The sequence below is a fragment of the Zosterops lateralis genome (assembly GCF_965231275.1).
Source record: "Zosterops lateralis genome assembly, chromosome: 1".
In the NCBI taxonomy this organism is placed as follows: Eukaryota; Metazoa; Chordata; class Aves; order Passeriformes; family Zosteropidae; genus Zosterops; species Zosterops lateralis.
Genome location: NC_139762.1, coordinates 24452653 through 24469264, shown reverse-complemented (window position 1 = coordinate 24469264; position 16612 = coordinate 24452653). Strand labels below are relative to the sequence as shown.

The window sequence follows — 16612 nt, the reverse complement described above, 5'->3', positions numbered from 1 at the left end:
CTGGTTTGCAAAAGCTCTGCTTTACCTAATTGTTATTACTGTAGGGTAAAGATATAAAAATAATTACTAAATTACTAGTCTATATAAATTTAATTAGTAATTACATAAAAATGAAATAAAACCATTAATAGATAGGTAATGAATCTGGAGCTCCTCTCCCTTGGAAGAAATAGACTGACACTATTCCGCCAAAAATGTCCTCACTTCATAAACTGACAGAGCAGAATGTCAGTAACTACCAGTGATAGCTCTCATGTCCCCCAGAAGAATTGTCAAGGCTTGTAAACAGGAAGGAACCCTTTCTCAATCATTACAACACTCATGAATTTCCTTTGGCACTGCAAAGTGTTGAAACTTCAGAGCTTGCAGGCAACAAATTGAAAACTTTACTAGATCCTGTAGCTGATATGAAGAGTTTGAGGGTACTTAACATTAGTTCCATGCATATCTCAGATGATATTACCAGATGATTTACCAGATGATATTACACATTTTTAAAAAGTACGAGAATATTCATTCAGTAACAAGCTTATGCTTTTGCCTGTGCATCTTTTCCGGTTGACAAAACTAAAAGTACTCATAACTGATGACTTATTGCAGATGAAGTAGGGAGTTTATGGGAATTTAGGTTTCTGAACTTTGCAAAAATTTATTTAAAAGCATTAGAGCTCATCTTTGCAGTTTCCTGCTAGTATTCCCAGATTTACAAGTTTAAACTTTAGAAACTGACTGGACTTACCGGATGAACACTGCCTTTAAAAGACCTGCCCAAGTCAGATTTTTATGGAATTGCATTAAGATACATTCCTGTCGAATTAAAAAAATGTATGTGGACAACAAGCTGGCCTCGGCTGGGATGAGCTTTCTGTTTCCAAATACAGCTTTGTGCACTATTTGATCTTAAACCCTTAGGTCTTAGTGGAAACTCATTTCAAAACCAGTATTTTCTGACGTTAAACTTTTGGAGCATCAGGAATTAAACACACGCTGTCCTCGTTCTCCGCCTGCCGTGCCGCCTCACAAACCAGCGCCCCGGGCGGTTAGCGGGGCGCCGGCAGTGCGGCCCGAGGGGCGGCTCCCCGTCACCGAGCCTCCTTTCCCAGAGGAATTGCTGTCCGAGGATCCCCAGCACTCCCAACACCGGAGGCCGGGCCTGAGGCGCCGGGCCCGGCCCCGCCCCCGCCCGCCGGCCGGCCAATGGCGCGGGCCGCAGCCCGGGCGATGCCGTCACCCCGCGCGGCGCGGCCGCGGGTTGGCTCCGGGGCGGCCGTCGTCACATGGGCAGAGATCAGCCCAGCGCCGGAGCCGCCGCTCGGGCTCGGTCCAGCCCGGCCCACCCGCGCCGCGCCGCCCTGTACTGCCGGCCCTGCCGGCCCTGCCCTGCCCTGCGGAGCCGCGGCGGATGGCGGCGGGCGCCGAGAAGATGCTGAACCTCATGGAGGTCGGCGGGTCCCTGCTGGAGCGGGTGGCCGTCGGCAACCCCCTGTCCCTGGTGCTGGCCGCCTCCGCCTTCGCGCTCAGCCTCGGCTACCTGTTCCAGCTGAGCTACCGGCGGCACCTCGGCTCCGAGCAGAAGGTGGGCGCTGCGGGCGGCGGGCCCGGGCGGGGGCCCGGCAGGGCCGGTGGCCGCGGGCTGGGGGAGCCGGGCGGTGTCACCGCAGGGCCCGGCCCGGGGAGGGCCTCGGGACAGCCCTCGGAGCGCGGGGGAAGCGGCGCGGGGGCTCCGGAGGGCGGGCGGCATTTCTGCAGCTCCCCGGGGCGGTCTCTGGGGCAGGGTTGGCCGCCGTCCCCTCAGCGGGCGCTCCGTTCGCGGGGCAGAGGCGCTCCGGGCCCGCGGCGTTCCCGGCGCTGTGAGGGAAGGGGCCCGGTCGCGTACGAACACAGCGCTGACCTGAAGGGGCTTTTGAGGGGCTGTTTAACAAATCCTCCAGCACTGTGTGGTGTCTGACTGCCTTCTTTTCAGTTGCAGTATGTTTGTGCTTCACATTCAGAGGCAGCATAGGAAGAATCTTAACAATATTCACTTTATTTTAACCCTTGCTGCTTTTAAATGTAGCTCTAGCTGAACAACTGACTATGTTTTTAAAGTTGGCCTTTTCACGAAAGAGTTGAAACAAACATATTTAAAACTTCTTCTGTGGTCAGTTTTTATGTAAATGGACATGATTTTGTTACTTCTGGGGACTGGCACATGCCAGGAAAGTGGTCAGAGCAGCGAGCCTGGCAGAGTTCAAGGAGGGTTGAACAACTCTGCCAGGCACATGCTGCCGCCCTTGGGGATGATCCTCGTGGGTCCCTTCCAGCTCAGGATGTTCTATTAGTTCATGATTCTGTGATAATCTCTGAAGAAAATACAGTAATTATTTTTTTCTTTCTTCTGCAGAACTACCCACCTTTTATTTCATCAGGCATCCCTTTTCTTGGTCATGCAATTGCATTTGGAAAAAGCCCCATTGAATTTTTGGAAAATGCTTACGACAAGGTATGTTTCCCCACATGACTGGCTGAGCATATATGAAAATACTTTGTGTATCTGTTAAGGTCTCTGTCTGAGGCCTGTTTAAAATCAGTTCATTCCCATTTACCACCTCGAAATGCACAGTAGGCTCTGTGATCTTCAGATCTATTCATGTGTTTTCTAAGCTCTCGTGATTCACATGTCATATATATGTTAGTACATTTGGGTAGTGCTCAGAGCCGAATCACAAGTTAATTAAAAAGCCATTTTCATGAAGTTATTTCTTGTGGTAATTGGTAGCTTTTAATTACATTCTTTACCAATCTGTGACCAGGTTGGAATATAGCTGACCAGCTCTGTGGGCAACTTGATGAATTTTAAGGCCTCTCTGATGTTAAAAAAGCTTGTGTATAAAACCTCAGTAGTTTTTGTACCGTAACAGCCTAGAAAAAAATTAACTAAATCAGTAGAACCTTAATTCCAATTAAATTAGATTTATAAAGCTGTTTCACATTGTCTAAAACTATCTAGAGTTATAAGCTTAAATCTTAGCTTGGTTAGCTTAGAGAAAGCCAAATTTGATGCATGAAGGTCTGCTGGCAATGACTTTTAAATGTCAAAATCTTATTTGCCCCTAATTATTTATGCATAATTCCAAATCCAGAATTTTTCAAGACAGTGTTTGTAGATTACTTGGGTCAATATGTGCTGCAATCTCTCTGCTAGTTTTTTTAGTGTAACTGATCTTTTATTTATGTTTTCTAAAATAAATGGTTTTAAAATGTCTACATTCACATATGTTCATTATAACATTAGATATCACTGGTATGTACATTGAGAATGAATTTAAATGTGGTTTAAAATACATTTATCTTTAATAAATGTCTGGATACTTTTTAGGAGAAAAAGTAATTTATGCAAGACTATACAGAGAGATATGGATTTAATGATTTTTGTTCTTATTTCAAAGAGATTTTTTTTGTTTGTTTATTCTCTCTCTTAGTATGGACCTGTGTTCAGTTTCACTATGGTTGGCAAGACATTCACATACTTACTGGGTAGTGATGCTGCTGCTCTACTGTTCAACAGCAAAAACGAGGATCTGAACGCGGAGGATGTGTACTCCCGGTTAACCACGCCGGTCTTTGGCAGGGGAGTCGCCTATGACGTCCCCAATGCGGTTTGTATTTTAAATATCAGAGGAGTAGAAAAGCAGTGCAGTTTGGATGCTGAGTAGGCAGCCCTGAGCTCTTGGCTCTGTGTGATGGGGTTGTGTTCATACAGACTGGCATGTTGCAGTAGGTGAATAGTCTCATCTGGATAATCAAGATTGAGCATGTTCAGGTTGCTTTCTTTGCCACCTGGCTATTTGTCACTCTGGGTGTTATCTTCTGTTCTTGAAACCATCTAATCTCACCAAAGAGGAAAAACTAGTGCATCACTTTTTCTTCCCTTGCAGCATGCCACTGACTGTAGCTCACTTTTCCCTTCCAAGCAACTTCAGGTCTTTCTTCTGAGAGAGGCCTAAGACTGGTAACTTTATGCCATGTCAAATCTAGACATGGGAGTAATAATTTAACAGTTAGAACCACAAGGTTTGTTTTGCTCAGACAGAAACCATTCTGTGCATGTTTGCAGAATACAGTCTGCATGGGAGCATGGGGGTTGTGTCATGTGGCATTGTATCTGAGCTATGCATTGGCTGCTTTCTTGTTTGTGAGGGTGGCCTGTCATGTCAGACTCTCAAACTGCAGAAGCCAACTTTTCTGTGGCCACACTTGCTCCACTGGCACTCTGTGTTCAGTGCATGTTGTATAGCAGAGTAGCTGTCTGGAAGAAAAAGCACTGTGATATACTTTATTTTTGGATTTTCAGTTTTGGCTTCATTTTGTTTGTATTAATGCTGGTGATAGTTTCTGTGACCATCAATTTCTTTTCCTCCTTAGCATGCCTCTTCATTCATTCCTGCCTACGTGCTGTGGTTGTTGCCCTGTGAATGATGTGGCTTAGGGGCAGTAATCACTACTGTCTTTGCCTCCACACTGGCATTTTGCCATGATCCACAGAGTAACCATGTTCTTACCCTGTTCTTTTGGAAATCTCATACACAGCTACTACCTACAACTTGCTGCTTTCTAAGTAGGTAAAGGAGAATTTGATTGTTTCCTCCTTTGTCATCCTTTGTCAGGAAGTATTGTGGATAGCAGTTTGGGGGCAGGATTGGTTGGTTGGGTAGGTTCTTTGCCACTTGATGGATTTGCATAGTTCCTCATCCCTGTGATAACCAGCAGGACTGCAGGCTGGGTAACAGGTAAGAGATCATTTCTTGTGTCCTAGGAGATCTCTTCCATGAGTGGGGCCATTCCAACAGACTTGTTTCTACCAGTTCAGATAGTTAGAGGTCTTCCTCAAAAAATCAAGGTTGGAGTTATGAATCACTTTTGCAGCTGCTGGAGCGTGGAGGATGCATGATTCTCTGCAATACATCTCATGTTCTTCTCTGGTATATACTCATTTCAGAAGAGTGTCTGTGAATCAGACTGCTAAGCTGGTCAGATTTTCACTGTGTTGTGCTTGTTTTCTGGATTCTGACTGTCATGGGATGTCTGCTTGAAACTTAAAGGTCGTGGTTTGTCCTTAATTCTGTGAAAGTTTGCCCACTGGTTACAGATGGTTTGACTTCGGCTTTCATGCTCTTCAGTTTGTAGATGGATTTGAATGTCTGTCTTTATGCAAGAGGTAGTTCTTTGATGTGATCTAATCTCATCCATCAGTTTTACAGAATCTTCTGTAAGCTCCTTGGAAATGGGCATTTCTTACCACCATGTACTTCAGGCACATAAGGCCTACCTCGTTGGTCTACCATATACAGCTTTTTTTTTTGCCTTTTTTTTTTGAAATTAGGTCTTTTTCTAGAGTTACCCCAGGTTTTCTTTTTCCCTAGAGTGCACTTGAGTTCTGCTTTAGTCAAGAGATGAATCCTATTGCTCAGTAAGCCTTAGGTGTCTGTGGATATGTCTACTTAATTCATACCTTTGATACCAGATGGGCTTTTTTCTTATTATCTCTGCAGATTCAGGTTCCTCAGAAAATTCCTTTTTTTCCACAAGTTACTCTTTTTCCACAGCGAGGAGATGCAGAGAGTTTGCTATGGACAGTTAAATTATCTCTGACACTGATTATCTCTAGTTTCCCTCTATGAAGCTAGAGAAAGAGCACAGCCAGTTGTGGCCAGAATGCATTCTGCTAGAGGTAAACTGATTTTTTTGCATAGTATCACCACCACGACTTTATTTCAGACATCTAATAAGAAGGCATTTAGAGAGCCATGGAAAATTTCATTGGCATTCTACAATTGATGGGACATCCTGAAGTTTCTTTTGAGACCCCCTTTTGTCTGCTTAAGCTGCTAAGTATCTGTTTATTCTGTGACTTTCAGTCATGTGTTTGGAAGAACCACCCCTCATTCTTCAAAATGAGTAATTGGTTTATTTACTAGTGATTCTGGTAATCGTTAATATCCGTAGTCGGTATATCAACTCATATCCACTCTCTCTCTTCCCTCCAAGCCTCTTGCAGACATTTTTTTGTTGAGAGGAACTGAAATTGCAAAGGATGTGTTCACTCCTATGTGCCATTCCTGAATCCATCAAGCTGGAGACTGGCTAGCATGCTGCAAGGGAAAATGTGCTTGTCATTTTGCTCTGTGGCCTGTTTGCCCTCTGACAGGCTGCTGGGGTCCACACTGCATTCTCAAAACAAAAGCTTCTAGAAAGTAGCTTTTCTTTCAATGCCTTTTGTTCTGTGTCATACATGCAGAGCCCTTGGTGGGAAGAGTTTTTGGTGTATTACTAATGGTACAGTGCAGAGCTATAGGGCAAATGCCTCATTCATAATTAGGGCTTAAAAATCAAATTAATAATTTTCTGAGTTAATGCCCTGTCAAGGCATTGAATGGATCTCATCTAATGAAGGGATTTTCACCAGTAGGTTTGTTAGCTATGAATCTATACATAGAAAAAGAGGAGGAGGTGAGAAGGATGTGAAACTCACTATATTCCGTATCTGACTTCTTGGGCAGTGAGATCAGAGGGCTCTGTAAAAGAAAGGGTCAGCTCTAGCGCAGGGTCCTTCTGCTTGAGAACACAGAGTGAGAGAAAGTGAGGAGGCCACATATCAGGGGACACAGGCTAAATCCAGACTTTGCAAAGATGAGACTGGTTATGTTTGTGATTATGTATCTAAAGGGCATTCCATAGTTGAACTTTGAAGGCATCTTGTATCTTCAGGGATAAAGCTTAATGAAGATACTAAAATTTTTTTTGTTTGTTTGGTACTGCAAAAGAGAGAACTGCAGCTGCTTTGAGCTATTATTTTACTTGAATGTTTCTGAACTATTGCTTGAAAGACAAAGAAGATGAAAAACAGTATTACCTATTGGATAAAACTGAGTATCTGCTGTACCCTGCAGTCCTAATCATAATCCCTATTTACTTCTGGATGTTCTTACAGTACAAATTCTAGTAAGTTTTAATCACATTAATATGACGATCCTTGTACTGATTGCTTTTTCTCTTTTGGTTCTTTTAGATATTTTTGGAACAGAAGAAGATGCTCAAAACTGGGCTAAACATTGCCCAGTTTAGACAGCATGTATCTGTGATTGAAGAAGAAACAAAGGAGTATTTCAAAGCATGGGGAGAATGTGGAGAGAAAAGTAAGCAGGATCCAATGTATTTTTCCTCCAGTTTTCTGGGAAGTACTTAAGGCCAATGCAGTATATTCTTGTAGAAGATATACTGCAATATAAAATAAATTTAAAATTACATAGGTAAAAGTGTACTGAACATCAGAAGAAAGAAAATACAGATTTTTAAAAATCAAATATAAGACAATTGGAGAATAAAGCTGCTCAGAAAATCGCTGAAGGGAGTGAAGGACTATTAGTTTTGCTTTCTTGGTCAGCTCATAGTGCACCTGCTGTGCTCATTTTGTATGATATCAGTCAGCTCAGTGTAACCACTTCCTGGTCCCTGGGAAAAGCTGCTGCTCTGGCTTCCTAGAGAGCCTGTGCTGGAGATCTTGACTCTGGGAGTTTCTACAGTGAAAACCTGCATCCTCCAAGCTGATATGGTTACATAGTGACCGAAGTGAAATTATTATTTTCCCTCATTCCCAGCTTGCCCATCATCACTATTGCAAGCTCACAGTTGCATAACAGTGTCAAATATTATTTAAACAAACATACTTACATTTAAATGCATAAAAATTATATAATAAACGTCAGATTTTAATATATTGAATTATTTTGAATGTATATTATTTATATGTAAATATAGTTAATAATATGGTAATATATAAATTGATATTTAAGTGTCTAAGTACTACTATATGAAAATAGTTCAGCGAGCAGCAAAACCAACTGGTTTCCCATAGATTTGGATTTCAGGGTTAAATCTTTGTATGACTTTACTTATATTTATTAAGGATTGAGCTTGTGATGCATGTCTTGCTTTGGAAGAATTTCTAACTCTGCTACAAAAAATTCTAGAAAGAAATACCTTAGAAAAAAGCTATTAGTGATCTAATTAAAAAGTTGTTCCAAGAGACATCTGATAAGATAAATTTCAGTAATGTTTTTCAAATCTTTCCTCAGACCTGTTTGAAGCCCTTTCAGAACTGATCATTTTGACAGCAAGTCATTGCTTACATGGGAAGGAGATCCGAGGCTTGCTGGATGAGAAGGTGGCTCAGCTGTACGCCGACCTGGATGGGGGTTTCACCCACGCTGCCTGGCTGCTGCCGGGCTGGCTGCCTCTGCCGAGCTTCAGGTACCGCCAGTAACAGAGGAAGCAACTTAAGCATTTTATCTAAACATCATTGTTGTTTGGATTGCCCCACATCCCCACCACTTCTCTGTATGCTATTCTAGACATCCCAGTAAATCCTCATAAGCCTTTTGTGTTATGTAGTGTGAAGTTGCTAATGGAAGTGTTTTGAATCGCAGACGACGAGATCGAGCTCACAGAGAAATAAAGAAGATTTTCTACAAGGTTATCCAGAAACGTCGAAAGTCTGAGGAAAAGGAGGATGACATGCTCCAAACTCTACTTGATGCTTCATACAAGTAAGACAAAAGTTTAAAGACTTGTTTGAAGGTTTACTTCAGCTTTGCACTTTTTAGTTAGAACTGTCTACCAAAACCCAAGAAACACTCCCTTTATGTTCTGAAATGGTTTTGTTGCATGCAATTTGTCCTAGTTGTATTCTAAAAACAGGTTTAAAACTTCACTTGTGAATGGTTATTCAGAGTTCTGAGATTTTCCTTGGTGGTCACAAGGTGGCTGAGGTTGTTTCCTTTGGCTTTGCTGGCTGTTGAGGAATGATCCTCTTAAAGTGTCTCTCTCTGTTCACCCTTCTTCCTACCCTTAGATCTTTTGCCTCATCTTTTAGGGTAGGCAATAAAAGAGTAAGAGGAGTAAGGAGTACATTAGAAGAAATTGTAAATGCTACTGTATAAATAGCAATGCTAAATAATGAACCGTGGCCAAATGAAGCTCCAGCTTTGTTCCCTTGGGTGCAGGGACGGCCGCGCGCTGACGGACGATGAGATTGCGGGAATGCTGATCGGGCTGCTGCTGGCAGGGCAGCACACGTCCTCCACCACCAGTGCCTGGCTCGGCTTCTTCCTCGCCAGGGACAAAGCCATACAGGAACAGTGCTATGCAGAACAGAAGGCAGTATGTGGAGATGACTTGCCACCCTTAACTTATGACCAGGTTTGTGTGTTACATTAGTCCTGAGGGGTATTTTTATACTTTTAGATGTTTATTTAAAAAAACCTAAAAACTCATCGAACATGAAATACAGTCACATGCTTTTGTGTTAGAATAATTGGCACAGTCATTCTGTGATAATGCTGTTTGCCAGTACATTTCCTGTTCTCTTGCTGTGCAAGTAAATTTACAGCTTGACACGGTTTTTCTTAATCAGTGTTCATTAGGTAAATTGCAGTTCCTATGTTTTTTAATAAATGATAGACCTGTAGTAGAGGAAAATCCTCATATTTCTACTGAGGAAAGTAATATAGTGTGACCTTGTTCTTTAATTAGGCAACAGAAAATATTTAAGAGACAGATCACTAAGACACTAGTTGGTCAGTGATTTTTTTTCCTTCTTAATTGAATCAAATGGAAAAGAAATAATCAGTGTAGCTAATAAAGTACATGTAAATATAAGCTGCTTACTCTTTGATTTTTTAAATTTGTTTTATAATGGTACAAAATAGCATTTTATTTGTGTTGAATGAACTTGGCTATATTTTGATACATCATTTTCTCTGTGTTTTCAGCTCAAGGATCTCAGTTTGCTGGACCGCTGTCTAAAAGAAACTTTAAGGCTTAGACCTCCTATCATGACCATGATGAGAATGGCCAGAACTCCTCAGGTGAGGACACTTTTAGGAGCTAATTTCACTGCAGCAGCACAGGCCAGGTCAGAGGTATATCAGCTGGCAGAATGAAACACAAGTGAGCCGTGTTTGCTGGCAGGGAGGAAAGCTGATGGCAGTCTGGGGTTCTGTCAGTGGTAACACAGCCAGTGTTGAGCTAGGAAAGCAATTAATACCCTTAACTTGGTATTTCTGACTTTCATATGGAATTATGTCCAGTGTCAGATCCCTGCAGGCCCCAGCAAGCAAGAGACTGATGAAGTGAAACAAGCAGAGGGTCACCTGGATGGGAGGGGGCTGCAGCACTGGTGGTGAGAGGCTGGGGGAACAGGGATTGCTCCACCTAGGGAAGAGCAGCTCTTGAACCTAGGAACAGCCATGTGCCATTTTCTTCAGCAAAACTGACCCTTTCTTGTAGCTATAAGTCTTATTTGATCTTAGTTTTGTGACACCATTTTTTCTTTGCAAGGTATTTTTAATTGCTGTCATAGAAAAATATGGCATGCATTTAATACAAGCTAGGTAAATCTGAAAGAAAACTTGCTTTATATAAATATGGCACCATGTTAAAAAATTCACATATTTTTTTAACTATGCCCCTTCAATTTTAAATACTTTCAATAAATTTTAAGTTCATTCTTCTTTTTTTTTTTTTTTACCCTCCTTCTGTAGAATTCTGTAGAATTGCCAGCCTTACTCAAACAGCTGGAAGGTTTCTGCAACTACTTGAGCACTATGTCTTGTACAAGGAAGACAAGAAGTGTTAGGTTGCGTTAATTTTAAGTGCACTTTGCCAAAATCCCTTGAAATTTAAGCCTCATGATGTAACACTTCAGATAGAAAAATGGAGACATTTTGTCATGTGTGGGGTCTTGTCTCTTCTCTTGTAGACTGTTGCTGGATACAATATTCCTCCAGGCCATCAAGTGTGTGTATCTCCCACTGTTAACCACAGACTCAGAGACTCCTGGAATGAAGCTCTGGACTTCAAGCCTGACAGATACCTCCATGATAACCCAGCAGCTGGAGAGAAGTTTGCATACATTCCATTTGGTGCTGGTGAGTAAGAGAATGCAGCACCTTGTGTGAAGTTGTGCTGAGGTGGCTCATACCAGCCATCTCCTACAGCTCCTCTCCACACTGCAGCTTCTGAGGACAGGTGTTTTTTTGTTTTTTTTCTGTTTCTGCCTTAAAGTTTTCTTACTGTGAAAGTGCTGTTTAAAAGAATTAATAGTTCTGCATTAGTCATAGCTGTATGTATCTATCACAGCAGTCATCAAAACACCTCTAGGTTAGTGTGAGTGATGCTTGACTCACATCTTTTCAAGTCAAGGACAAACCTGGTAATAAAAGTTCAGTTGAAGGCAGAGCAAAAGTGTGCAGAGTCCCATCTTCCAGAACAATTTGCAAGTATTGCCACGATGGAGTTAGAGCTGATCTCATTTCTCAGTGAAGCAAATGCTTCTTTCCTGATACATAGATTAATGCTTTCTAGTGAGGACAGAACAGTACAATCTCATTCCACTTCTCTGTTTTATGCCGTGACAACTTGGAAAAATAAAACTTGGATGGAATTATAGATAGAACGGGGTATGTGAAACATCAGAGACTGAGGTTGTTGAGAAAGGGGCAACTACTGTCTGCATACAACTTCTAAAGTTAGCTAAATGTCAAAGAGGATCCAGTAAAATATTCTAACTGCATTTTATGGCTTCCCTTCTAGGCCGTCATCGCTGCATTGGAGAAAACTTCGCTTATGTTCAAATTAAGACAATTTGGTCGACTTTGCTTCGTTTGTATGAATTTGATCTTATCAATGACTATTTTCCAACTATAAATTATACAACAATGATACACACACCTAACAACCCTGTTATCAGATACAAGAGGCGGTCACTCTAAACTCTGGTGCTAAAACCTTTCTTTAAATTGTGTGAATGAACAGACTTTTGAATAAAATTGTGACAGATTAAGTGGCAGATGGAAGCTGATGCATCTACTGTTAGGAGAGCAACAGTAGTCTACTAAATGCAAAGGTTTTGCATTTTGTTTGCCCATACTATTTACTACTGCTGTGTGTAATTGCTTCTTCTACAATTTTCGCATTGCATTTTTAAAGCAAAGGTGTCTTTTCTATTGATGTAACACTTTTAAGGTGCATGCCAGATCTTTAATGAAGAAAAAAGTAATTTCTAAAACTGGAACACTTTCCTTTTGAAAAATAATTGAAGATTACTTTCCCCAGATGTCCAAGGGGCGAGGCTGCCAACCTTGCCTCTGTATCCAGTTTCAACAAACCCAACTGGGAACAGGCACCACAGGGGACTGTACTTGGTGGTGCCCTTCCTTTGCATTTGTGATTCTGTTCCAAGCAAGTGATGGACTTGGCTGATTTAAGAAAATGTTACTGTACAGCTAAGTGGTAGGCAGGTTCACAGGTATGTTATTTCAAGAATGAGCCATTTAACTGTCTAACTTGAAGTAGTAGTAAAATGCTTCTGTTTGGAAAGCAACAAGTAATTCTCTAAAAAAGTTTGAAAATGGTGATCTCTGGAAGCTTGATGTAAAGTGTAAGAGTTAACAATATGAAGATACCAACAACTTGAATTTTGTAAATAACATGTTTGTGTGTAAAAAGGTGAAATAGCTGAATGTTGTCTGGGTTTGTACTGACTCATGCAGGATTGTTAAATGGTGTTTGGTTCAAGAGTGCTAATGATAAATGGTAATGAGCTCTGGCTCACAGAAATTTTGAATTAAATTTGTAAACAAACTTCTTGCTGAAGTTTTCCATGCTCAACCCTGTCACTTCTTTTTGAAAAGGTTTCATCAGTAAATTTGTAACTCTTGGAGGGGGCTGTAGCCCCTTCAGCAGCACTCGGTGTAACCAGGGTTTTTTCTGGTCCTTCCTGGTCTAAATTCAGTTTAACTGTTCTAAAACCTTGTGTTTGTATCAGTCATGGCAGGGGAGGGAGTGCAGGCCCATTCCTCCCTGTCAGATGTGACCAGGGGCTGCAGAAGCCAGGCTTGTCCCTGACCCTCTCTGATAGCAGTGCTTTGGAATCTAAAAAGTCAAGCTGCAGTCACTACAAGCAGGAGGAACCTGTTCCATGTGAATAAGGGAGTGGTTCTTGAACACAGTTAGAAGCATGAAGTCATGTTTATTTCAGTACTTTGACAAAATACCCATAAAATTCAAAACTTCTACCATTACAAAAATAGGTCTCTACAAGTGATATTCTGTCTGCACTGCCAGTAGCAAATATTACGAGAGTCAATGTAACTTCAGTAGCCTTGCCAGAAAAAGTGCAAGTAAACTTTGCTGAATGTAGCTCAATTTAATTAATACACAAGTTTCATCTTCGCACCCTTTTGATAAATACACACTTCATAAGTTAATCATTTAAATTAGCATTCCACAAATATACATGTAATTTAATGGTGGGGGGATTGTTTTGGGGGGATTTTTTTTTGTTCAGATTTTGTTGGTTTTGTTTTTTTTTTCATGAACACAAAGTGCCTACATCCATAAATCCCAGTCTCTGTGGGTGTGCCAGGATGGAACTGTACACAATTGTATAGCTGTGTTCATATTGGTCCCACAATATACACATTATACAAAAGCACAGAAAGAGCACAGATTTACAGAAGGCAATCTGTTAGCATCTCTGCCAGTGATGGAGATGTTGAAGGGTATTATTATCTTCTTATACCCATGTGCAACTGAGTGTATGAAGTCGAACCTGTAAGATGGAGAAAAACTGATCAGGATTACTCGGAACAAGTACACACATTCAGCTGAATAAGCGTGAAAGATTTTACATGGGAAGTCATAGAATAGGGACTTTTCAAGATCAAATCTTTTAAAAACAAAACTTTCCCAAATGAAGGCAAAGACAAACACAGTAACTTCAAAACTCAAATTTCATCCCCTTGTTCTGACAATTTTCTTGATGTATTCCTCTTTCAGCACAAAAATTGTCATCTATGGGACAAATTGTAACTTCTGTAATTGAAGTGGTAGGAGAAGAAAATTCCTCTTCCACAACACAATCTTCTGGGTACATTCTTTTCTACATAACTTAAACTCTTAGCAAGATGCCAACTGAATCCTTGCTGTGCATTCATTGGAGATCAGGGAAGTAAACTGTTACCAATAATCTCAAAATCTATACTGAAAGCATGCTTGGTATCTCTTTTCAAAGACTTTTACAACCTTCTTTTAAGTGAGCTTTTTGCTACAGCTCAGAAATGCCTCTTCTTTAAGGCTGAAAATGGATAAAATGGAAGTTGTTTGTTATGTATCTCAGAGAAGCAGCACCCATGTGGCAGTGGGCCCTGTGGTGCCCTACCTGACTGCACGCTGCCGAGCCGCTTCTGCAGCGCCTCCAGGCGATGGATGTAATCCGTCAGAGCCCTCTCGGGATCGTAGTTCTGCAGCTGAGGACAGGCGAAGGAGACTGGGTTTAAATCAGCGTGCATCCCGTGGAGCCTGGGGGCAGAACAACACACACCATTTCAAAAAGGGAAATTTTGAGTAAAAATACCAGCAACACAGCAAAACAGTGTAGGCAGGGATACCTTATGACCTGCATGGCCTCTAGCTTATCCATGTGGGAGCCAGCACATCAAACCCATTTAATGGCCCTGCCACTTACCGTGCAAGCCAGAGAAACCACTTTTCCCTCTTGCCTTTTCTTTCTACTGCACAGGACTTGTTGCTGGATTTTTTTGAGACAGACTGACCAGCAAATTCCTAGTGAGACTGCAGCAAAATCCACGGTAGATTGAAGTTTGGTTTTCTAGTAAGAAGCTTGTGTCAAGAAGGACACTGCTATCTTTACAGGATTCTGCCTCTTGTCATTACTCTCTATAAGTAAAAGTCAATAGTGGCTAAAATAGATTAAAGGTTTTTACCATGTAAACTGTTATGGTCATGGCAAACTAAGACAATACAGATATTGAGGTGGTTTACATGAAAATGAACCCCAAAATATGGCTAGAATTTGATATTCAGGGAAGATATGAACTCACAACTTCATATAAGCTCATCAAAGTATGATGGCACTCATAAAAATGTTGCTCTTGATGAAAAATATCCCATTTCAGTGGCAGGGCTGTGCGAGCTTTGGCCTCAATCGTGTGATGAGTAATCACACACTGAATGCCTGAGACATATTCTTACAAAAATGTTAAATCTTACAGCATGAAAGATTACAAACCTTAGCCGTAAACACTGAGGCTTTCAGTTATTTAAACAGTGCCTGAAAGAGAATAGTAATAAAACCCCCAAACGTACTTATGTTGAAAGTTTATAGGTGATCTAGGAGACTCCATGCCTGACCTGGATCTATAGGAATGCCTCTGTTCTCCATAAAGATCCATGCCACCAGGGAATGAATCAGGCCGTAATTCATTACCTAGAAATACAAAGTATACAGAATATTAGAAATACAAAAAGCAGCGTCCTGAAACCTAAAAAAAAAAAAAAAAAAAAGACCTTTTGCACTTTACTGGGAATCTCAGATACAAGTTTTCTGTTTGCATATCACAAAAATGGCATTTAACAAGTGTAGACCACTTTCAGACTCCCTCAGGGACAAGCAGAGATGAAATCCTGGCCTTGCTGACGTCAATGAGAAAACTCTCACAGAATGAGCAGAAGTTTTAGTGCAGACCTAAACAGCCAGTAAATAATAAGGAAGCTTCTGATTCTCCTTAGACTCCTACAAAAAAAGCTAACAGAAAACCATTGTTTCCCAGACTTAAACCTGTAACAAAAGAATGAGAAGCTTTTGTTCTAAGAAAAAGCATGTGGTGCAGATCTTTTGCAAAAACTCCAATGACGCAGCTAAAACTGCTTTCATGAACACCCTCCATAGGGAAACCTTCTGTATTTTTTTAAATCCCACCCACGATGGAGCAAAACAAACTGAAGAGAAAACAGAAATCAACTGAGGATGAAAACTGAGGTTAATCCAAACAATAATAGCAAAAGAAAAAGGGAACAGCCCATATTCATTCCACATGAGTATAATACAAATTAAAACCCATCTCCATTAAGCAGTTGTGTGACTTGCAAATACCATTTTTCAGTCATTATTGGACTATGACTTACCTGTGTTCTGGCTGAAGACATCCCTATTGATAGTCAGAATACCAGAACCTGTAACTCTGTGCCATCGACGAACCAGGAACTTCATTCTGCATTTCAAGTTAAAAAACCAAAAAAAACCAAAAAAACCAAATGGCTTCAGGATAAATGAAATAGTCTGATAAAAGCAATCTGCTTCTTGTATTCTAGAAAGTATAAGAATTTCTTGATCAGCACGCAAAATTAACAACTGGGCATCTAAAACCTCAGTATCAAATACAAAACATCCTTTTGCATATCCCTGAGAAACACCACCTTTTTGTTCAAACCTGCTTTCACCTTCATCTGTGCAATTCCAGAGGTCTTAGATATAGGTCCAAGTGGACAGTAAATGGCTCAAGCACGCAAGCTACAGCACACTAGCATTTTAAAATCATACTAAATATAATTCTTTGCTCTGTTGCAGCCCCAAAACTGCAACTGCAGAGCACTATGAGTAAAATTCTCACAACAGATACATGAATACTTCCTTCAATTTATATGACACACAAGGCTCAGAACAATAGCCAGCAGAAGTGCTTGGGGGTTCAAACCTTTGTGAAGAAGGTTT

At 41.1% G+C, this 16612-nt stretch overlaps 2 protein-coding genes across 2 annotated transcripts in view; one reads left to right on the top strand and one right to left on the bottom strand.

Moving 5' to 3' along the window:
• Positions 1-1402: 1402 nt before the first annotated feature.
• CYP51A1 (cytochrome P450 family 51 subfamily A member 1) lies at positions 1403-11881 on the top strand (the record flags this gene model as incomplete). The annotated part of the gene is made up of 10 exons (XM_083877685.1): positions 1403-1575; positions 2386-2482; positions 3462-3638; positions 7049-7175; positions 8115-8289; positions 8466-8585; positions 9042-9237; positions 9810-9905; positions 10799-10967; positions 11632-11881. The coding sequence occupies 10 exons, from the start codon at positions 1403-1405 to the stop codon at positions 11808-11810; spliced, it is 1509 nt and encodes a 502-aa protein (XP_083733811.1). The 3' UTR covers positions 11811-11881.
• Positions 11882-13341: 1460 nt separating this feature from the next.
• The window catches only part of AKAP9 (A-kinase anchoring protein 9), a 101767-nt gene continuing 98496 nt past the window's right edge, over positions 13342-16612 (bottom strand). Inside the window, exons 47-50 of the mRNA XM_083871724.1 lie at positions 16027-16112; positions 15208-15328; positions 14261-14400; positions 13342-13651 (exon numbers count right to left, since the gene is read on the bottom strand). Coding sequence (XP_083727850.1) covers positions 13608-13651; positions 14261-14400; positions 15208-15328; positions 16027-16112 — 391 coding nt within the window. The 3' untranslated portion in view covers positions 13342-13607. The remainder of the gene's footprint in view (positions 13652-14260; positions 14401-15207; positions 15329-16026; positions 16113-16612) is intronic.